At 38.2% G+C, this 23,086-nt stretch overlaps 1 protein-coding gene across 1 annotated transcript in view; it reads left to right on the top strand.

The window, feature by feature from the left end:
* Positions 1-22,618, top strand: part of APAF1 (apoptotic peptidase activating factor 1) — a 66,053-nt gene extending 43,435 nt beyond the window's left edge. Inside the window, exons 20-27 of the mRNA XM_019732132.3 lie at positions 895-1,014; positions 4,221-4,337; positions 5,992-6,117; positions 10,628-10,747; positions 11,061-11,186; positions 12,841-12,966; positions 15,441-15,587; positions 19,951-22,618. Of these exons, the coding sequence (XP_019587691.2) occupies positions 895-1,014; positions 4,221-4,337; positions 5,992-6,117; positions 10,628-10,747; positions 11,061-11,186; positions 12,841-12,966; positions 15,441-15,587; positions 19,951-20,097 (1,029 nt within the window). The 3' untranslated portion in view covers positions 20,098-22,618. The remainder of the gene's footprint in view (positions 1-894; positions 1,015-4,220; positions 4,338-5,991; positions 6,118-10,627; positions 10,748-11,060; positions 11,187-12,840; positions 12,967-15,440; positions 15,588-19,950) is intronic.
* Positions 22,619-23,086: the final 468 nt, after the last annotated feature.

Below are 23,086 nucleotides of genomic sequence, written 5' to 3'. Positions count from 1 at the left end.
ACCCCAGGGAGAGGCTTCTGTGAAGCCTTTCCTAGTATTCCATTTGGGGGAGTGTCTCTCCTTCAATGCCATATAACTCTCCTTTTCCTATGGTACTTACTGAGTTCTGCCTTGGATTTAGGTATAGGCTTGATTTACTCCTCATCTCCAGTGCTCTTCTACTGCTCCTCTGATTTAATCACACATTTTAAATTACAAACTCATTGAGGCCAGGGACCCTGGCTTGTCCCTGTAACATCTAACAGTGTTTTGTACAAATTGTAGCTAAAATTTATTTAGTATTTGCTGTATGCCGACCGTACAAAGTGCTACATGTATTCATTTGCTAATTCTCATTTTAGTTCTTTTTGCAGCCGAGGAAACAGACACAGAAAGGTTAAGTCAATGCTACTTAAAGAACCTATCTCAGTAAGCTTGTTCCAGAATGTAAATCAATGCACTGTTTCTTTCATCAAGAAAATCTTGTTAAAAAAATGAACTTTACCACTAGGAATACTGTTAACAGTGTGTATAGTGATATAGTTGATTTACATTCTGGTACAGGCTCCTTACCTTGGTATCAAACAGTTTGAGAAACAGCAGGAGGTCTTTACCTTTGAGTGGCACAGGGTTAAGTAACCTGCCCAAAGTTTCAATTTCAGGTAGAACTAGAATTCATAAGTAAGGTATTTTGGCTCTAGCACCCATTACTTTTAATATTAACTGCTACCTACTATAGCATGTAATCAATAAATATTTATTGTTGAATTATAATCTAATAATTGAAAAATTTCTGGCACCATAAGCATTTTAAGTGTGAAGTCTGCTTTGTTTCTTGCATCAAGACTAGGACTTGTCTTTACAATATTTCAGAGGATACAGTAATCTTTTAGTTTTTTTATATCTCTTAATCAGCTCTGGGAGACAAAGAAAGTATGTGAGAACTCTGCTACAGTGTTAAAGCAAGAAATAGATGTTGCCTTTCAAGAAAATGAAGTGATGGTTCTTGCAGTTGACAATACAAGACGTCTACAAGTGAGTATTTTTTTAGAACACAATTGGAAAAATTGTTTTGATTGAACTCACAGTTCACAATCTTGTTTGTTTTTGGACTTGGGATCAGGTACAATTGTATAGTATCTAACAGATGCTCAGTAGGTATTAATTGAATAAATATATGGGTCTTGAGCTGAGGCTCAGACATGCTAGGATTTAGAAGTAAGATACCTTGTGTCTCACCTCATTCCTTGTCTGTTGGTATCTGTGAGCACATTCCTTGATCTGCATGGAGTCTAGGATATCATGAGGACCACCTTGAACTTGTCCACAGTAGTGATTTAAACATGTCTGTTGGAGTGTGCAAGGGGGAAGGGCATACCAATGGAAGTTTTATTGCAGGGAAAGAATAATAGGGTCTCTTTGAAAGAACAAAAATTACTTTAAGTGGGAAGGACTCTGACCCATTGGAACTGAGTTGGAAGGAGCTGGGCTTTATGTACTGAAGTATGCCTGTTCATTTATTCATTTACTCACACATTTGTTCAAGAAATATTTCTTGAATGCTTCTTACATTCCCTGTACAGGAAAGGTTTATGACATAAAATTAAAAGAATTGTGTCATTTAGGATCCAAACAGTTGTACTCCAGACTGCTCTCTACCTTGCTCCTCAACAAAGAGTGAAACACATAAGAGAGAGAGGCATTTCTTGCCTTGCTGAAGAAGAAAGGGGCCCCAGAGGTCCATTGGCAGAAGATTGATAGTTAGGAGTTTTGAGTGGTGGTAACAGAGAGCAGATGCCTTAAGGATCATTGGGGCTCAAGAACAGGTTAGCACCACTGCGTTAACTAGCCCAAATAATGTGTTGTCTACATGGAAGTCCAGTGCAGTTGGTGTTGAACTGGTGGAGAAGTCCTGCAAGTGGAGGTAGCATGCTAGGTAGTGGCTGCGGAGATAGCAAGCACCTCATGGAAGCTTTCATGTTGGCCAGCCCAACCAGAAAGCTGAGTAGGGCACCATTCCACGATGTGTCAGCATGTGGAGCTGAGTGACAGACTCCTGGCTGAGAGAGATGGCAGAGCAGCAGCCAGAGACGAAGGGCAGGGATCAGCTGGCTTTATGTAAGTTACTGAGACATTCCCCTTGCCCTGAGGATTCCTTGAGAGACAGGATTGGGAAGAACAGAAACCCTGTGGGAGGTGAGGGCTAATGATCCTGTGAACTATTTTCTCAAAGTTTGTTTGTTAGGTTAGGCCCTTCATTAGCTTTTTAAGAGCACGAATACAACTTGAGTTAACCTTTTTTCCGGCTGGGTTTGTGGTAGTGCCTAGTTAACTTCTAGTGAAAGGTTTTAGCAGTGATAATGTGATCTTATGCTATTTTTGCATGTGATTTTTCTTGATTTGGTTATTGAAAGATAGAGGGCAAGAAATGTGTAAGAGAATGAAAGGAGATAGTGAAGTTGAGGTACAACGTACAGAGAAACAATAGAGAAGAGGGAGAGAGTAAAGGGAAATAGAGGAGGGAGAAGTAAAGGGAACATGCATATTGAGGGTCGAGAGCTAGCAAGAGCTTGAGATAGACTGGCAAAGAGTAGGGCAGAGCTTAGCAAGTTCTAAAGCTGTAAACCTCAGCTTGATGTAGTGGAGAGAACAGTGACTGTTCACTCAGGAGACCCAGGTACAAGTTCTGGCTTTGTTGTCAGCTAGTTCTGTGATGTCGAGTAAATTGCATCACTTCTTTGAGCCTCACTTCTTCACCTCTAAGGTCCTTTTTATCTTCAAAAGTCGGTGGGCTGGTTATAGGGTCAAGGTGGACTCCAAATTCAGGAGACTGGTATCGGGGGTAAATTGTCTATGGTATTGGGTAATTTCTTCTTGTCTACAGTGGGGATCAGAGTCGAGCTGTGAGACACCCCTAAATATGGTTTGTTCTGTATTTTACAAGTTTGACAGTCCTCCTTAATATGTTGATAAGGAGCTCCAAATGCTCTGTATTTCTGGGATGAATTGGGATGTGGGATTGAATGTGAATTCCTCGTTACTGATTTTTAGCAGACTGGTTTTTCCACTTGGGATATTTTCCACTGCAGTTTTCTTGTCAAGTTCAGGGTCCTCATGCTTTATTAAATTTGAAACCTTTCTTTAACAGTTGTCATAACTGTGAGACTTAAAGAAGATGTCATCTGACTAAAAGTATCATTTTATTTTATGTCAATGATTGTGGGAGAGTTTAGAAGATAATTAAACTGACAAATAATAGCTCCATTTAAGTGAACAAAACATTTTTTAGTCACCACTTCAAAAAAATAGGGAAATCGATTTTTGAGAGAAAATAGTCAACTTTTAGTAGTCAGTTTTTACTTGGAATATCTAATAGATCAGAACATGCTGGGTAAAATATTGTAAAGGAAAAGCTACCTTGATTGATTGACCCTATAATCTTGTACCTGAAACAAAGATTACTGCTTATTTCATATTGAAAAATAATTCAACACTTTTAGGTTATAGCACATAGAGAGAGGTATCTGACAATTGATTTAAGCTTGAGAAATGTTTACCCAGATCCCATGTTTTAGTTGAGTGATAAGTCATCTTTATTAGTGGAACTTAAAAAAATAATTATTAGCATTGGTATATATTATGAAATTGGGTAATCTTAGTTTAAGCATTACAAGTCCAGCCACCCAAATTATGCTCATGGGCTCTTCTCCAGTGTCCCCTTCTCCCAAAAGAAAAGGGAATCTTAATTTATACTTTTTTTGTGAGTGATTTGGAGGATATAAAACCCATTTTAATTTGAATTTGTCTTTTTATGTAATGTCTGTCTCAGTCTTGTTTCACCAACCCCCTTGAATAATATTACAAAAGTGTATTTTTACAACCGATAGCCCTATTAAAATGGGCTTTGTGAAGAAATGGAAAACAGGGTGTGGAGATAGCTGTGGGATTACAAATCAGACAGATGTGTCTCAGGTGGTGGGCATATCAGCTGCTTTATAAACCTTTTAAAGCTCATTTTATTTTATGAAAATGTATTTGAACCACAAAAGTGAAATGAAATGAAAGCACAAAGTGCTAAATGCAGCTGCTGAGACTAGGATAGGCCTTTGTTGTTCTCCCGGGAGCTCTTGTTGGTTATTTTCTGTGTTTTATTACTATTTTTTTCCAATTGAGGTCTCTGTTCTGAAGAATAAAAACTGCTCATACAGCCTAATAACTGATTGTGGCTTATTTTCCATTAGCTCATTAATGGAAAAACAGGTCAGATTGATTATCTGACTGAAGTGCAAGCTAGCTGCTGTTGCTTCAGCCCACGTCTGCAGTTCGTTGCATTTGGAGGCAACGACGGAGCCGTTCAGGTACTTACCTCTGGTCTTCAAGTCATTCTGTGCAGCACACTTATTTATTTAAAATTAATAATATGTTTGGCATAGCAGCCTCATGTCCTAAATAAGGCTTCTCTTCGTCATTCTTCTGTTAAACTAAAAACACAGTTCTGTTGGTGGTGTATTTCTGTTTGCCTTCTCTGCTGTTTCTCATACCTTTTGTCTTTTTGTGTTCCTTATTCTCTACCTAGTCGGTTTTTTTGTTCTCCAAGTATATCAAATACTATCAGAGATTCAGCTAACTATGCAAAGAACATCTTTTTCCTCTTCCTAAAGGATCCTTGGTTTCCCTTTTTTTCCCATCTTGTTGCCCAGCGAGCACTACATTCTTTTCATTTTTATTATCTAGGGATCTCAAAATGAACCTTACAGATAGTTTACAAAAATAACTCACAAAACACACGTGTGCCTCATTCATATTCCCCTGTCACTTGGGGAAGAGGTAGTACCTGGCTGTGGGGACTGGGTTAGAAGCATCACATGGGGACACTTCCATCTTGCCTGGGGGTGGGGAATAGTCTTATCCTTATCCTCCTCAAAGTTATCAAATAATATAAATAATGTGTGAAATTACCAATATTTGACCGTATTTAACTTATAAAATGGCAGTTTTATGTGGTTCAGCCTAAGATCAAATAACAATAACAGCTACCATTTATTAGGTGTTTACTGTGTCAGATGCTCTCATCGAATTATTGTAACATCCTAGATCTTAGATATTATTATTCTTGTTTTACAGATGTCTAAACGCCTAGTTTCCACAACTTTCATAAAGTCAGTAAGTGACAGAGCTAGGATGCAAACCCGTGTCTTTGAGCCTCTGTGCTCAACTGTTATGCTATCTTGCCCTCCTCCCATAGGAGCTGTGAGATTGTCCAGCCTGCTCATTCAGGAAGGCTTTCATTCACACAATCCCCTTTGCTTTCTAAGGTGCCTTTTTCAGACATGCACATTTGGTTTGCATTTTTACAATCTCCTATTTTAGCATCATCTGTATTTTCCTTAGGCTTCCTTGAGTACATTGTCATTTGGGCAAAGGAACCATATTTTTTGGAGGGTATGAGTTCATTTGAAAACCTTTTTGATATCGTCATTTTTTGAGTTTTGTTAACACTTTCTTAATCTCTGCACTAGCCCTTTTAAGTCTTCTCAGTGCACTGCCTTCCATCCTACTCATATCTTCTTTTCCTTTACCTGTCTCCCTCATCATGTTTTATCTTACCTTGTCTCTTTGTTGCTCTATAAAGAGCTTGCCTTGTCGCTCATCTGGGATTTTTTTTTTTTTAATTTCTCTCATCCATCTTAAATGCCATTTTCTTTTTGGAGGCTGAGCCCAGACTAACACTTGTTTGATGAATTGAGTACTTGGGAGAACCACTGGTTTCTACTGCCATGTGGTCATTCCAGTGAGTGTTGTATTTTAGGGTTTATGTGTGTGTGTGTGCACAGATGTGCGTGTATGTATGTGTACCATTAATTTGTGTGTCTTTAGTTAAACTGTAAGCACCATGAGATGGAAACTCTATACCCTTCTGTAGTCTAATTTTAATTTAATGTCTTTGGGGTGTAATGCCTGGGTGTTGCTGAATTTCTTTGTATTAATTTTCTGTGATTTTCTACTTTGAAGATTTTAGAACTCCTAAACAACAGAATCTTCCAGTCTAGGACTGGGCACAAGAACACTGTACGGCACATCCAGTTCACAGCTGATGGGAAGAGTCTTATTTCAAGCTCTGATGATTCTACAATTCAGGTGAGAGGGAGATTGAACTCCTAACACACATAATGCTGACTCGAGCAGAGGAGCATGTCGATTATGGCTTAGATCTGGTGTGCATTTTAACCATTTCTTGAAGCTCATATTGCCTTGGGTATACATTCAGTCTATGCACATGGGCTTACATGAAACCCATTTGTGTTTCATATTTTTCTGTGGGTGAAGCAGGCAGTTTGACTTAGAACTAGAAGGTTGTTTATTTTGAATATCAAGGATTCATTTGAATTCTCCCATCTGCTTTGGTATTTGGATTTGTATCAATAACTATACTTTTTCGCACATTTATATAATTTATCTTTATATTTCTTAGTAGTAGTAAAATCTGAATGAAATGATTTCTTTCAATTTAAGAATAAGATGTTTATTGCAATGATAAAATCCTGTGAAAAAGGGTAGTTTACCATTGTGAAGGATTGTGGATATAGAAGCCTTAAGCCAGCTACATGTTCTGTTTAAATTTACTTTATTTTTTATTAAAGTTCCAATGCACGTACTTTAAAGACTCAAGTAGTATTACAAGGCCTGTTACGAAAAATAGACTCCCCATTTCTCATTCTCCAGAAGCACCACTTTTAGCTTTTAGATATTTCTTTTGATCTTTACCTTCACGTCCCATATTGCTTGTAATGCTAATTCTTTTTTTTTAATTAAAGTTTATTGGGGTGACAGTTGTTAGTAAAGCTACATAGATTCCAGGTGTACAATTTTGTATTACATCATCTATAAATCACATTGTGTGTTCATCACCAGAGTCAGTTCTCCTTCCATCACCATATATTTGATCCCCTTTACCCTCATCTACCACCTCTCCTCCCCCCTTACCCTCTGGTAACCACTAAACTATTGTCTGTGTCTATGAGTTTTTGTTTCTCATTTGTTTGTCTTGTTCTTTTGTTGTTTTTGGTTTATATGCCACATATCAGTGAAATCATATGGTTCTCTGCTTTTTCAGTCTGACTTATTTCACTTAGCATGTAATGCTAATTCTTGATTTTTACTTTTGAGGATTTATCTACTAACCTCCCTATATGAAAATTTAGCTTTTTTTTTCTTCTTCCACCTGTCCTACCTTCGACTAGTGCATACACCCTTTTATCAATCCCCATTATCTTTTTTTTTTTTTTTTTTTTAAGGTGGGCATAGCTCACAGTGGCCCATATGGGGATTGAACTGGCAACCTTGGTGTTATTATCACCATGTTCTAACCAGCTGAGCTAACCAGCCACCCATATAATGTGAAATCAATCCCCATGTAATTATCAATTTTGTTGCTTTTGTCTTTCTCTAATGCTTTTAGGATTCTGTTTTCTCGGTTCTGCTAAGTCAGTTATCTTCTCCTACTTTCCTCCTCTAACATTTTGTTATCTTCTTTCCCATTCTGTAGACCATGTCATTTTAGTAGGATTTTAGAAGTGAAATAGATGAATACATATGTTCAATGGAAGTTACTATATATTTTTATTTAGTGTGTGTATATGTCTATGTCTTATGGTGGCAATATTAATTTAATGATAAGAATAATTTACACTATTAAAAGCTATTTTGGAAAAAAATCTTTTTATGTTATATTTTTGTGAGTCCTATATGATTGGAACGAAATTTGGCTTCAGTACAGCAACTTATTTATTATAGGCTCCCATGATACTGGTGTATTAGCTCTGAAACTCAGTGTAATATTCATCTTTCTTCCTTTCCAGGTGGCTTTGGAATGGGTAAAACTAAATTACATCCGATGAAATTCTGCTGAGACAATGTGTACTGTGTAGCCTTTCTGTCAAAGCTAAATTTATAAGTTTTATGACCTGCTTGAAGATCAGATATTTTCAGCCAGAGGGAGAAATAATTTCTAGGAATAGTTTTAGGGTCGGAGTTAAATTATTTTAGAAATATGAGTTAAGTTCTGTTCTACTCAGTATACGTTTTATATTTAAAATGTTTTAATGAGTATATATTTATGTAACAAAACTCTTGGTAGGTATTTCCAAGAATTGACTGGTTGGATTTTTGTTTTCATTTTTTGGTGTTTTAGTATAATTAGTTGGATTTGTCTCCTTACCCCCAGTTTTACTGAGGTATGACTGACAAAATTGTATATGTATAAGACATGCAGAGTGATGATTTATGTACACAGTGTGAAATAATTACTATAGTCAAGTTAATTAACAAGTCTGCACACACCTCACATAGTTACCATTTTGGAGGTTTATTTTAATCATCTTTGTATTGTCAGTGCCTGCAATATATTGTAGGGGTTCAGGGTTCGTTGATTTAAAGTTATTGCCAACATTTGAAGAATCACCTTGCCTGATGATAGCATTTAGAGTTGTGAAAATTGCAGTCTGCCTTGGTAGTTTTTGATCCTTTACCTTGAGGTAAATAAAGCCCAAATAGTTGCCATGTTCACCTAAGCCAAAGTATATGATTTGAGAATATATGATTCTTGTAGGTATAGGAAGATTCCTTAGCATTTAAAAAAAATTAATTATATAACTGAAAAAAATTCTACAGTGTATATACATTGCAAAAATTATAGCTAATGGTAGAGACATCCCCAAACTTAACCTTAATACTTGTGACTAATGCTGGTAGAAGTTTAGCTGTTATGTAAGGTGATTCATTAGCACAGTATGTTTGAATCCAACAACAAAAAAGTATCCCGGCCACCATTGCCTTATCAGAAAGCTTCTGCAACAAAATCTGCTAAGGGCGTCTTGACCTCCCTCAGTGATGATCAGATTCTTTGTTATGTCTGCTCAGGATGTGGAGGGCGGCAGCATGGCCCTAGGTCAGGAATGAAGAGCTGGGAATGGCGGTGCCCGTCAACCAGGAAGAGTTGTTAACAGTAGCCCCTGATCCTCCAGTACGGCCCTAAAGGGAGGAGGGAAGCAGACAGTTCCTAGTGGGAATGGTCTACGGCAATTTGTGTGTAGTTGCACAGGTGTCTTTCCTTGCTGTTATGATTTGGGGAGCCAGAACAGCCTCTCTTTCTTCCCCCTCCTCCAGCATATCTCACTGGGTTCTTCAAAAACTGAACTTCCTAATTTATTCTCTTTAAAGTCATTCTCACTTCCAGCTCCTCTTGTTCTGCTTATTGTGCGTCTGTGAATGAGCGCTCCGAGACAGATGAGATGGAGAGGATCTGAGAGCAGGGCTCAGTGTGCAGGGTGGCTGCTAAGTGTGGAGGATAAAGGAGTCAAGAAGGCGGGTAGAGAGATGTCATTTCTTTTACAATTTTGCCTAAGCCTGGTAGGAAAAAACCTTAAAGACATTTCTGTTGTTTAACCTTTGCCAGTGAAAAACCAGACCCAGAATATTACCAGTGTGCATACCTGTGGTGGTGGCTGGTTTTTCTTTACCTTTTTATTTCTGATATTAAAAAATCGAAGAAAATTCTGTTGGAGACTGCTCAGAAATCTAGCTTCATCGAGCCCCTTGGGCTGTTTTGTCAAATATTCCCAACCTTTTTTTCCTATCATTCCTGTACTCCCACCAGATTTTGAACTATGATCAGGTCCGTATAATCTTTCCATGTTTTCCTGTGCTGATACTTTAACTCAAGCATTCATTCCTGTGTTTGAAATGACTTCCTCAGTTTATGAATCGTACTTCCAGATCTTTCTTCGAGCCTACTTTGAATGCATTCCATCAAGTCTTTCTAAGGAATTGCTCTTTTGAGTTCCACAGAACTTTTCTCTCTACCGTTATAGCTTCTATTATTGAGTTTTGTTGTTGTTGTTTTTAGTATGTCTCATTTTCTTTGCTAGTCTCTTAGGTTTCTTGATGCTAGATCCTTGTATATTTGCCTCACATATAGGTGCTAAATAAAGACATTTGTTAAATTCAAGTCAAGAATTAATAAGGCTCTAAATACAGTTGCTTGGATTTAGTAATTAAGAGTTCTGTACATGGACATGACATAGAAATGAAATTCTTTTTGTTCACCTATATGTCTCCATATGCTTGTATGGCTTATTTTGTGCCAATTACTCATTATTTCAATTTCTTTTCCCTTTGTGCCTGAGGAGTTCTTCCTGGCACTCCATGTGAAAAATAATGTACTATATCACCTCTTTTGTCATTTTGAGGATTGTGTGAAGGGATAGCTAAGACCTGTGAAGCTCAGAAATTCCATGACCTGGTTTAAACTTGTGAGGTTTAGAAATCTGTGAATATGTAATTGGAAAATTTAATCAGATGGTGAGCTCACTAGCATATTGTGGTTTTTCTCTGTCTTCTGGTATAATTAACTGCTCTCCAAGAAACTAAAGAAAACAAATTTTATTTAAGAGGAAAAGTACTTTATTTTACCCCTAGTCAAGTTAGTTAACCCGATTTTCTCTTCTCTGTTTGTAAAATGGGGACACCACACTCTTTCTTGGTGTTATGCCATGGGGATAAAAGACTTCAGACAAGTGTGTGCATCCTCCCCCCTCCAGGGGGATACTGTGAGGAGAGGGTTATAACAGACATATTCTTTGATATTCAGGTGTGGAATTGGCAGTCAGAGGAATATGTCTTTTTACAAGCACATCAGGAAACAGTGAAAGACTTCAGGCTCTTGAAAAATTCAAGACTGCTTTCTTGGTCATTTGATGGAACGGTGAAGGTAATTTGAAGCACAGATTTCTTTTTAAAAAAGTATTTTAATGTTGCAGTGATTGTATTGTGACAGCCAAAAGCAGACAGATGATAAGTAACTATTTACATTTTTAAGTTTCTATTTTTTCTTGCTTGTTTTAACTTTACTACAATCAACTACATCTACTTTATATGAGCATTTGTACTAAAGGACACTTAAAGAGGTCGGAACAACCAGTGTGCTAAAGCTCTTGTTTTATAATCTGTCTTCTAGCTGATTATGCTCAGTTATATAAAATGTTAAAAGTTAAAAGTGCCAACTTTTGAGTTTTTCTTTAAAGGTATGGAATATAATTACGGGAAGAATAGAAAAAGACTTTGTCTGTCACCAGCATACAGTACTTTCTTGTGATATTTCTTCTGATGGTACCAAGTTTTCATCTACCTCTACTGACAAGACTGCAAAGGTAGGCCAGCGAGTTGAAATGTGCACACATAAAACTTTGGTATTGGTTATGTATTATGAGTCCAAATAATGTGTGAAATATAGTAATAAGTTTCAGTTTACATATCTGCCTTATATTTTGTGAGTTTCTGGAGGATGCCCATTGGCATTTAGTTGATGTCAAATAGATTGAATGACGTTGAGGGTTTTTAATTTCTCCCTTACTGGTTACATTTTGTCTGTTACTAACCAACTATGAGCTCTACTGCATATGATAGGCAATAAAAAGCATTGAAAGGGGTTTACATTTAATTGCACACCCACAGTAAGTTTTTATATAATTGATGTAAGTTGATGCTTCTGAAAATCATCTTTCGTGAAATGATGGTTGGGGGCATTGAATACTCCTTCTCTTCTTTTTTCTTCATCTGTGTTAATGGCCTCTTTCCAAACTACAAACCTTGGAATTGCCCGGGACTCTGTCTTGTCTTTTGTGCTCTGTTGGTTACTTCTCAGTGTCTCTTGGATCCTTCTTTTCCTGCTTGTCTTTGTGCTTACGACCAGGCTCTCTTCCTTCATTGGTGGACCTGCCTCTGGTCTGTGCGAGGCACAGTTTCTTATCCCTGATGCTGTCTGAGTCCCCTGCTGAATCACTTCTGTGACCTGATGGTTTATAAGCTGAATGCCTTAGCCCATCACCATCTCCTTCTGCTACATTTTTCCCTCTGTGCCAGGCTACTTCTCTCCTTCTCCCTCGTTTTTTGTGTGTGTTCTGTTAACTTTGGCTTGGCACAACTTTGTGTTCCTTCTTTACCTCAAAACATTATGACTCATTCTTCCAGACCTAGATTTGGTGTCAGCTCTTCAGTGAACCCTTTCCCGGCCCTCAGGCAGGATTAGCTGCTTCACCTTCAGGTGAAGTTCCCATTACAGAGTACTCATATTTATTAGAGCTATTACATTACAATTATTCACTTAACCATTCATAAGCCGGTATTCCGGATTAAATTATAAACTCTTCAAGGACAGACTGTATCCAGTTCATCTTTGTACCACCAGTTCTTAGCTCACAGTGCTGGAAACATGGTAGTTTTCGGTATATGCTTGTTGAATGGTGATGACAGAACTGTGAGGGAGAATATGGAAGGAAAAGAATTGAATTTGACTGCCAAGAACATAAGATAGTATAGTGACTAACCTTTAAAGGTTGCCATATGTTTGGCCCTGTGCTAGGAATTTCATTCTCTATTATCTCATTTAATCTTCACACTATAGGTACTGTTGTCCCATTTACCAGATGCACAAACTGAAGCAATAGCAGTTTATGTGGGTTGTCTTAGGCCACAGGGAACTAGTAGTAAACAGTGGAGCCAGAACTCACTCTCGAGTCTGATTCACGCCACAGACTGCTCTTAACTGATTTACTGTTCTCCCTTCTAAATTTAAAGTTAAGGGCTTTGATCCTTGAGCTGAAGTTGACTTGAGTAATTAAAGGGAAACTCAAAAAGGAATGAGGTTGCAAGTTGGAACTTGGGCCTTTCATGAAAGTTATAAACTGTTGAATGTTAGAACTTCCATGTGATTGAATTGATGGCTAACTACCACTCAAGGCAGGGTTTGCAGATGCTTATTTCGAATGTATTTACCATTCCTAAACAACCCTAACTTCCTTCCAGATTTGGAGTTTTGAACACTTTTCGCCTCTGCATGAACTGAGGGGCCACAAAGGCTGTGTGCGCTGCTCTGTCTTCTCTGTGGACAGCACCCTGCTTGCGACTGGAGATGACAACGGAGAAATCAGGGTAGGTGCTTGCTGACCTGGCCGCAGTGCTCATCCTGTAGCTTGGGCAAGCCCTCTGCACCACACTGGGGACCTGTGGTAATATGACATGTAAGCACAGCCCTGGGGGTTCTGTTGGACGAGGCATTTTTTGTTCTGTCTGTTGTGCATGTTGTGTTGCAGATTTGTAGTTTAGAGTTAGAGGAAAGCATTTCCTGTGTCTGTGAGGAGGCACATGCCCTAGTTATTTGCAGTTGGTTCTCTGCTGTTAGCTTGAGGATGAATCATCTTAGTTCTTGGATCTGAACCAAAGGTTGGCTTTAGTGGCAGAATGTGAGGAAAATAATTTTGGAAATCATTATCTAGATTATAAATGAATTGCATATTCGGCTGTTTTCAGTCCTGAGAGAGAAGATCTCTTTAGCACTGTGCCCATTAGGTCGTTAACACTGTTGCAGTCCTCATGGGCCGGCCTGCGCCTGGTTGTGTTAGGATTGGGCAGTTGATGGGGCAAGTTGAGGCAATGGGGATAGCCGCTTTGGAACCAGTATATTTGAGGAGAGTCTTGTTCTTTTTCTTTTTCACAAAGAAGGATTTAAAATTCAAGGGATCTGTATATGATGCAGAATGAGAGAGAGTGCAGGTTGCAGGAACAGAGGTGTTATTAGTCAGGCTTTCCAGGAAAATTAAGATTCTGCTGTGTATGGAGTAAGTGAGCAACCTTCGCTACCCCATCTCATACATCAGTGCCACGTCAACTGAAGTGGCAGGGCTGCTTTGGGAACAGTCCTTTTGCTTTAAGTGCTCATCTTGGATGAAAGGGCTCCTTTACTGGTTATGAGGGAGTGTTTCATTTCTCAGAAACCACTGAAGGAAAAAATTGCCCCTCTTGAAATGAGTGTTATTTAAAAATTTTTCTGCAGTACATTAAAAAAATTGTTTTTTGTTTTTCTACCTGATTATTCAAAATGTAGGAAAGCTATTAATTTTTATATGTGTATGTTACATCTAGCTGTTTTACTCAACTTGCTCTGATTAATTTTTCCATTTGATTCTCTTAGATTTTCTTGGGTTACATTTACAAATGGTGATTTTGATTTTTTTTTTTTTTAATTAGTTTCAGGTGCATAAAACAATGCAATAGTTAGACGTTTCATCCCTCAAAGAGTAACTCACCTTCACCAATCTGTTGCCCCTCTGACATTGTATACCGTGTTTCCCTGAAAATAAGACCTAGATGGACCATCAGCTCTGTATGTTTTGGAGCAAAAATTAATATGACTTATATCGTATTATGTATTATATACTATATCATATCATATATCATATATAATATATATTATATATTATATTATGACCTGGTCTTATATTAAAATAAGAGACCGGGTCTTATATTAATTTTTGCTCCAAAAGATGCATTAGAGCTGATGGTCCAGCTAGGTCTTATTTTGGGGGAAACATGGTGTATCTATTACAATTCCATTGACTCTATTTCCTATGCTGTACTCCATATCCCGTAACTACATATATATATATATATATATATATATATATATATATATATATATATACATATATATATAAAATTATAGTTAACATACAGTATTATTGAGCTTCAGCTTCAGGTGTACAGTGCAGTGGTCAGTTGATTTTTTTTAATGCCTCCATTTCTTATTCTGGTGTGCATATCTTTGAAAAATTAGAATAGTGCTCAGTTGTTAAGTGTCAGTAGAAATAAATGGGAATATTAGCCTCTGTAAGTAATTGGGCTTATAAGAGTCTAGTAAAATAAACTCTTGTGTGTGAGTGTGTGTGTATGTGTGTGTGTGTACAGCTTACTGGGACTTATTGTTTAAAATATGTATATGTTATGAGTTTGAATGACATCTGTCAACATTCTTGGTGGTAAATCCTGGACTACAGTTCTCTTTTTCTTTTTTTTTTTTGAGGTAGTTTATTTATTAGGCCTTTTTGTTTATTCCTTGCTTCTCTCATCATTCTCTTATTATTAAATGAAAAGAGTCACATTATTCTAATCAGTTACTCTGAATCCTTTTATTTTTTTGGAGTATATTAATGATAAATATTGTAAGTAATACATTTGTATTATGATTAGTGGTTTTTAAAAATTGGAATAGGAAGGAGTGCAATCTAAAAAAATTCCTAAGTTATCACTGAATTGTAATTACATTTTTAAGAAAGATTTCCAAATATGTTTTAGATGATATGTACAGAACATGCCAAAAAAATGTATACACATTTTAAGAAAGGAAAGCTGTATTAAAATTGTGATGCTCAATATACACCGATAACAAAAGATGAATACAAGTCACGTTTGACTTCTGCAATTACAAGAGATGCTCAAAGTGGTTACCATCAGCATAATTTTAATACAGTTTTTTCCTTTCTTAAAATGTGTATACATTTTTTTGGCACCCTCTGCATATGTAACTTCTGGGTAACCCTGTTACTGAATTGTGTATCATGCTTGTATAGATATGGAATGTCTCAAACGGTGAGCTTCTTCACTTGTGTGCTCCGATTTCAATAGAAGAAGGAGCTGCTACCCACGGAGGCTGGGTGACCGACCTTTGCTTTTCTCCAGATAGCAAAATGCTCGTTTCTGCTGGAGGGTATCTAAAGGTAAGGGTTCCTCAAAGACTGAATGAAAAGAACAGCCTATGTCCTACTTTCTAAGTTATTCTCACTTGTTTCTCAGTTGGTCTTCATACGACCCAGCGGGGTGGAAGGACAATTACTGTTATCCCCATTTGGCAGTGATGAGACTGAGCTCTGCCAGGCTTCTTCCCTGCGACCTCTTGGAAGTTTTGGTGGCTGTGTTAGGGATGCTCTCGGTCCAGAGCTCTCATACTGCCGCACAAAGTCTTAGATGATCAGAATGACTAGAAAGTGGGGGTGTCTAACTTAATTTTACTATCTACCTTGCTAATTATTAACTATTTTGGTTGAAAGTCTTTCGAAATATTTGTGAAATTTCCTTTAAGTATTAGTAGTAGTGGTAGTAGTAATAATAACAATAATAGCAGCAGCATATTGCTTTATAGTGTACAAAATGCTTTACTTACGTCATCTCACTAACCAGCTCTGTGAGGCAAAATTTTATTATCCTTGGTTTATAGATGAGAAACTGATGTTCATGAGTGTTGTGACTTCCTAACATTCCATAGTTCGTAAGCTGGCTTATACAGGCTTGCTGTGCGTGAAGCCTGAGGCCAAGGCTGTGTGTCGTGCTCGCCTCTGTGTTTCCATGCACTCAGTACGAGTGCGCTTAGGGTACGACACTGCTGTGAGGCACAGTGATTACGACTTGGTTCTTGCCTTCAGGTGGCTTACAGTCTGCGGGGGAAGCAGACAGTAAACAAATACAGTCTCCATAGAGTGTAGGGGGCGGTCTGGACATGTTTGTGGAAGGATAGCGGAGACACAAAGGGAGAGGGAGAAGTTCTACCTTTGGGAGGCAGCAGAGGCTTTCTGTGGAGGGGCTGTTTGAGGTGAGGCTTTTGAATAGTGGTTTATTTATAAAAGGGGTTGAAGACGATATTATATATTGTACTGACTATTTAAAATAGATTGCTAATCAAGTAGATTTTATGATACTGTTATTTTTTACTGAAACCATTCAAGTGTAGGACATGATTCTGATTGTCAAACACAGTGTAGATGTTCAGAAATACTTGAATGAATGAATTGAAGTTTTTGGTTATGGGGGTCCATGTAATTGCAGTTTTACTCAACATAAAAATCTAGCTTATTAAAAAGGTAAATTACAAGGCAGTTTTTAGGTCTATGGGAAGATATATGTTATGATCCCTTTATAAGTTTGCATTTAAAATGCAATGCTGTTTGTCATGCAGGGCGGCCTGCAGGGTCTCAGCTCCCGCTCCCCACATAAGAATGCAGGATGTGGCTAGGCAAAAAGGAACACCCACAGAGCCATAGATAGGGGAGTCATACCACTATAGTCTCGCTGGTGGCTGGGTTGGAGACACAGGAAGCAGGAGCCACACTATTCGCAACCCGCCGTCCGCTTCTCTCTGCCAACCAACCTCACTTGCAAGCTGTAATCGTCGTGCTAACTGCAATCCACGCTTGCTAGCTCAGCCACCATCTTCTTCCTAGCCCCCATTTGCTACTAGTGTAGCCATGGCAGTTATATTAGTGGCCAATGGCTCACTGGTTACAGCTGACGGCCAACTAGCCACAGCTGATGGCCATCCAATCACAGTTGATGGCCATTTACTACCTGAGCCAGCACCTTTCCACGTGAGGGCGAGAGCCTGGAAACTGCACTCCTGGCTCTGTCCCCACACTGTTTATACAACATTGCGTTAACCTATACCTTTTTTGGGCACACCTTTATTAAATTTTCAGGGAATGTGAGACTATCACTACTTGTCCTTTAGCGTAACAGTGAGCTCTTAGTCTGCTCTGAGGATGATAGAGGAGTAGCATTGCTGCTTTTGTGTTGGAAGCTGGGAATCTAGATCTGTAGTAACTGCTAAAAACCTTAGCTGCTCAGCTTTGACACTGAGCTTCTAGAAACCATGTCATTTGATGCTCTGGGCCCCATGGAAGGCTATCCCATAATCCTGAGTCTGGCTTATAAGATGTGATCGAGATCAGTGACCAGATTTCCAGAGTTCTTGGAGAACTTTGAAAACGAGCAGCAGAAGAGATATCTGTACTGCAGAGGTTACATCATAAGTGACAATCAGGCTACTTCACTCTTGTTGATTACCAGCATGGTTAAACTGATCATGATAGAACCCAGCCTGCATCTGTCTACCCAGCGTGTTGAGACTATCCAAAGCACAGAGCAAATTAAAAGTAAAAAAGGAGCAGCTGTTGTAATGTCCAATAAAACAAGCCTTTTTTAGTCTGTTTACTTTAGAATCCAAGCTGTATAAATTGCATGTCAATAAGGTAAAGTTGATATTCAGTAGCTAAAAAGCTCTTAACTTTCAAAATTATTCCTACTTGTAAATTAAAAAATAATATAATTAGCTGTTGACCTGTGCTGTGCACAGAGTATGTACTGTTAGAATGATGAGAAATCCATGTTAATTCATATTCATGAGGAGAATGGCTGACTTGAAATATGGAAGACATGGCAATAAATGCAGGTTGACCATTACTTAGAGGAAGCAGAGTGCCATGGTCAGGAGAGTGAGCCTTGGGGCAGACTGCCTGAGTTCAGAGGCTGGCTCTGCTACTCATTAGCTTTGTTAAGTTAATAATCTTACTGATTCAGGATTACTTAACTGCTCTGTGCCTCACTTTTCTTATCTGTAAAATGGGCACAGTAATTTCTATCTCATAGGGTTGGGAGGGTTAAAGGAGTTAACCATGTAAAGTATTTATACATAGTAGCGCATTACCCTGAATAAATGTTAGCTGCTATTTTTTAAGTTCATATTATTTCTTAGAGCAATTTTAGGTTCACAACAAAACTGAGCCAGAACTGCAGAGTTCCCCTGCCCCCACATGTACAGCCTCCCCCAACTACCCACATCCCCCACCAGAGGGGGACATTGTTACAGCTGATGAAGGTTCATTGATGCGTCATTGCCACCTGAGGTTTACAGCAGGGCTCACTCTCATTGTTGTGTGTGCTATGAATTTTGACACGTGTATAATGACATGTGTCCACCATACAGAATTGGTTTCACTGCCCTAAAAATTCCCTGTATTAGCTACCACTTTAATATCATTGTTTTTTAGTCCATATTCAAATTAATTGCTGGTATAGTGTTTCCAAGTAGAGTGATCTGCTTTAACAGAGGGAAAGGTAATGGGAGCACTAGATTAGGAAGCCAGAAACTGTTCCACCCTTGCCACTTGTTAGCAGTGTCATCTTGGGTGACAAGGCCTTTCTTCTCTCAGAACCCTGATTTCCTTATTTGTAAAATGAGGCACTTGGACTAGGTGATCTCTAAGAGCCTTACTATCTCTATGATGTGCCTGTAGCAACTGAAAACAGTTTTCTCTAAGTAGGTGGAGTGTCCTGTGTAGTCTTGATTACATTACTCTTTTACAAAGCACAGTTGTCAGTTCTGGAAAATTTCAAGTCAGTACATGTTGCTTCAGTGAGATTTATTGAAGTCCATGGGGTGTACTTTTGCCAGTTACTATTACTGATAGGGAATGTGAATAATTGACCCAGTCATGCGTGCAAGGCAGAATGCTAGGCACTGCCACGGATACAAAAGTGAGGGACACCATCATTGTGTTCATAATACTCAGAATCTTGATGCACCTGAGCCCTTTTCAAAAGGTGTTCATGTACATTGTCTCTTTTGCCCTCATTCTGGCTGGGAGATATATGGGTAGCTTTATGTTCTCCATTTGGCAAATGAATATAAATACTGTTATAATCTTAGCAAATTCAGTGAACGGGAGAGGAAAGGAAGGACTTGGCCAGAGCATGTGCTACATTTGAGATGTTCAACATTTATTTAGCAAATAAATGTATAGGGTGTTTTATAAAGAAACCTGGTCATGGGCTCTTGGATCACTTCTAGTGAAAGGGAGGATTCAGTAGAGAGGACTCTATCCTGCAGCCCGTACTATGAATAGTCTCCGTGTCTGCCGTCATACCAGTCCGCGTCTGCAAAGGGGCCTTTTTAGAGAAGAGGGCGTTCTTCTGTCCATTCCACTGAAAGACATGCACACAGGCGAGTTCAGTCCAGCCATGGCCTTACAGGACATGTAGCCTTGTGTCTGCAGCTGTCCGTAGGCTGCACGTTTCTCCAGCCTGACTTGCGCGGAGTTAGGGGTAAGGGAGCTGCAAGGCAGTCACCAGGGTTAGTCAGGAAAGGCTGACCAGGTTGATAATACTATATTCAGCATTAATCTGAGACTTCTTTCCTGCCGTTTGCTGAAGTTTGGGAGTGGAGAGGTGATAGGTTGAAGGATCTGGCTGGCACTCCGGATTGTCACACAGTGTCATTATCAATCTAATGAGAATTTTATTTTTTCTGAACAGTGGTGGAATGTTGTCACTGGGGAATCCTCACAGACTTTCTACACAAATGGAACCAATCTTAAGAAAATACACGTGTCTCCTGACTTCAAAACATATGTGACTGTTGATAATCTTGGTATTTTATATATTTTACAGATTTTAGAGTGAAATAGCTAAGCATTAATGTAAGTTGAACTCTTTTTAATTCTGAATTGGAAAAAAATGTAATGAACCGTGTATTTCAACTTTTTTTAAAGCTGTGAATTTTTTGGCAGGATTGCATTCATTACAGAAGTGTTTGTGGTTGGATGAATAATATTAATTGTAGCTTTTCCCCAAATGAACACACCTTTAATCTTGTTTTTCATAATCGTCATTATTGTTAACAGTTTGTACTTAAGATGCAAATGAAAATGTAAATACATACCTTGCTATATTGTTGGTAAAATTATCTCTTGATACATTCATATTGGTTGACATAATGAATGAGAACAGTTTGAAGGAAATGTGTATTTAATATTGTCATTATGCAGGCTGTGCCTCAGAGTCGCAGTGGCCTGATTTGTGAACCACACTGACCCAAGGAAGATGGTGCTCCCAAATACAATCTTGGACCTTATTTGCACCCCTTAAATTTGCTGTAAAAATATTGTGTGCGCACACACAGTTGGCATCATTTCCTTTAATTCACTGGATAAGTGAGTCTTGGATTTTAAGTTTTTTCTGTGAAGCAAAAATTATGTGTGTTGGAGAGAGCAGATTTTATTTATCTACCTTTTTCTCACTAGCTGATGGCAGTCCGGTGCCATAACTAGGCTCTAGTTGTTAGTCTCTGAGTTGGTTACTATTCCGCTCGCTTTGGTTTTTTATATACTAGGCCTCTTACTTTGCTGAACTTGAACTTGACTGAACTAGAGCTTTCTTTATTTTTTCCCTTAATTGGGGAATATCGGGGAGGTGTGTTTTTCCAGGACCCATCAGCTCCAAGTCAAGTCGTCGTTTTCAATCCAGTTGTGGAGGGCACAGTTCACTGGCCCATGTGGGAATTGAACCAGCGACCTGGGTGTTAGGAGCACTGCACTCTAATCAACTGAGCCAACCAGCCGCACACTGACAGCTCAGCTCCGAGTCAAGTCGTTTTCATTCTGATTGTGGAGGGCGCAGCTCACTGGCCCATGTGGAAATTGAACCGGCAACCCTGTTGTTAAGAGCTCCCACTCTAACCAACTGAGCCAACCGGCCACCCCTGAACTTGACCTTTCTTAATCTTCACTTTTTTCTTTTGTTTAAAGCAATTGCTCCACAGTTAAATGTTAGTAAATCAGAATAATTGGGAAGGATCCAACTTTAATCGTAAGTTTTAACAACAGAATTTTTCTAAGAACTACAACATAGTGAAAAATTACTTTCTTCTAATTTCATTTACTTTTAGATAAATGGCATTGTCAGTGCTATTTTCTTAGTGAATTTCAAGAGAAGTCTCTGTGGGTTTTCTATGCAGTACCAGAAATCATCGTGACTTTGGAAGATGTCACTTTTAACCCACCAACCAGTTTATCTCCCTTCCCCTTCTCGCCCTCCTTATCTCCTTTCCCTCTCTCCGTCTTTCTCTTTCGCTTTCTCCCTCTCTTCCTCCCTCCAAGGTTAATCAGAAATGATAGCTTTTGACAGGGAAAAAGCACATCAGCATCAATAACTAGCTTTTTGACCTCCTGATTAGGAACCCTAATTGCAGCTTAAATCTAAACATTTTTCCTGAAATAGACTGTTGAGAGAAATGGTGATAAATTAATAATAGATGTGATTCTCATATAAAAAAATAGCCAAAATTCAAAAAATTTTGTTGCTGTAACAGGGACTAAGTCAAATGAGTATTAGTGTTAACAGTAGATAAGCAGTGAGCCAGTTTCTGTTGCTAGTGTTTATTAGTAGGGGGAATACACCACTCTAGATGTATTTAGATTAGATATTCCAATTTAGCCTTTGAAGGAACCATAAACAGAGTGAATAAAAATCTTTTACATGGTTAAGGATTTTTTTTTTTTTTTAAATAATGGGTTGAGGACCTACTTTACAGGCTTACTGTGATTTAAGCAAATATGATGTGAAATCTTAATTTTATAAAAGAAATTCCTGTAAATGGTATGTTCTCAGAGTATCTACATCATTATTTGATTTGCATACAATATTTAGAAACTCATTTATAGCTCAAGAGTATAAAGTGTTAACTTTTAGAATTAAAAGCACTGGACTGTTAAACAGCAGACATAGCTTTTAAAAAGGCTTGATTGACCCTTGTTTTAAAAATAAATTGAAAAGAAGACTGGAAGGAAGACTGGAAGGAAGACTGGGAAGAAAGCAAACACGGGAAAGAAGAGAAGCCTAGCATGATGCAGCTATACAAATTTTGTGACAGCTCAAGTGGTCAGTCAAGGGGAGGGTTTCGTTTTGTATTTGTAGATGAGCATTTTTTAAGTATCCGTCTCCCCCTTTTTATTGGAAATTACATTGCAGTTTGTATATATAAAGATTTTTTTTTACATTGTATGTGTCTTGTATGTTTTGAAAACTGTTAGTTTTGTATTAATGACACAGTTTACAGGATTTTTTTTTGCCTTGGTATACATTTTAATACATGAATTTTAAAAATTTTATAAGAATAAAATTCCTAAAATATTTTTAAAAAACATTTTTAGATTGTTTCAGACTCCATGCTTGTCCTTTGTTGATTAGAAAACAAATGTAAACTATTCTTCAAACTAAATTCATCAACCTTTATTTATGCTTTATCAGCTATGTCGAATTCAATTCTATCAAAATTTTCTTTGTCTCTGATGATTGCTGCCTGGTATGGTTGGCATGGAGAAGATCCTGTGAAAAAGAAAACTCATTTATTCTTTCATTTAGTGAATATTTATTGAAATCTACCATATGCCTGGCATTTTTGTAGGTATTGGGGATATAGTAGTAAGCAAATCGAAGTCCTTGCCCTACTGCAGTAGGGGGCTAGGGAGAGGAGATGAAAAGTAACTAAGTAAAATCTACAGTGAAGACCTGGAAGGTGCAGGAGTGAATCACACAGGTGTCTGGAGAGCATTCCCAAGGGAGAGGACAGCAGGTGCAAAGACTTGAAAGTGGGATGGGTTGGTCTTTTCCA

The sequence above is a fragment of the Rhinolophus sinicus genome, chromosome 1 (assembly GCF_057876585.1).
Source record: "Rhinolophus sinicus isolate RSI-liver-muscle chromosome 1, RSI-T2T, whole genome shotgun sequence".
Classification (NCBI taxonomy): Eukaryota; Metazoa; Chordata; class Mammalia; order Chiroptera; family Rhinolophidae; genus Rhinolophus; species Rhinolophus sinicus.
Note: the sequence above shows the minus strand (reverse complement) of the source record. Positions and strands in the feature narration are given on the sequence as shown.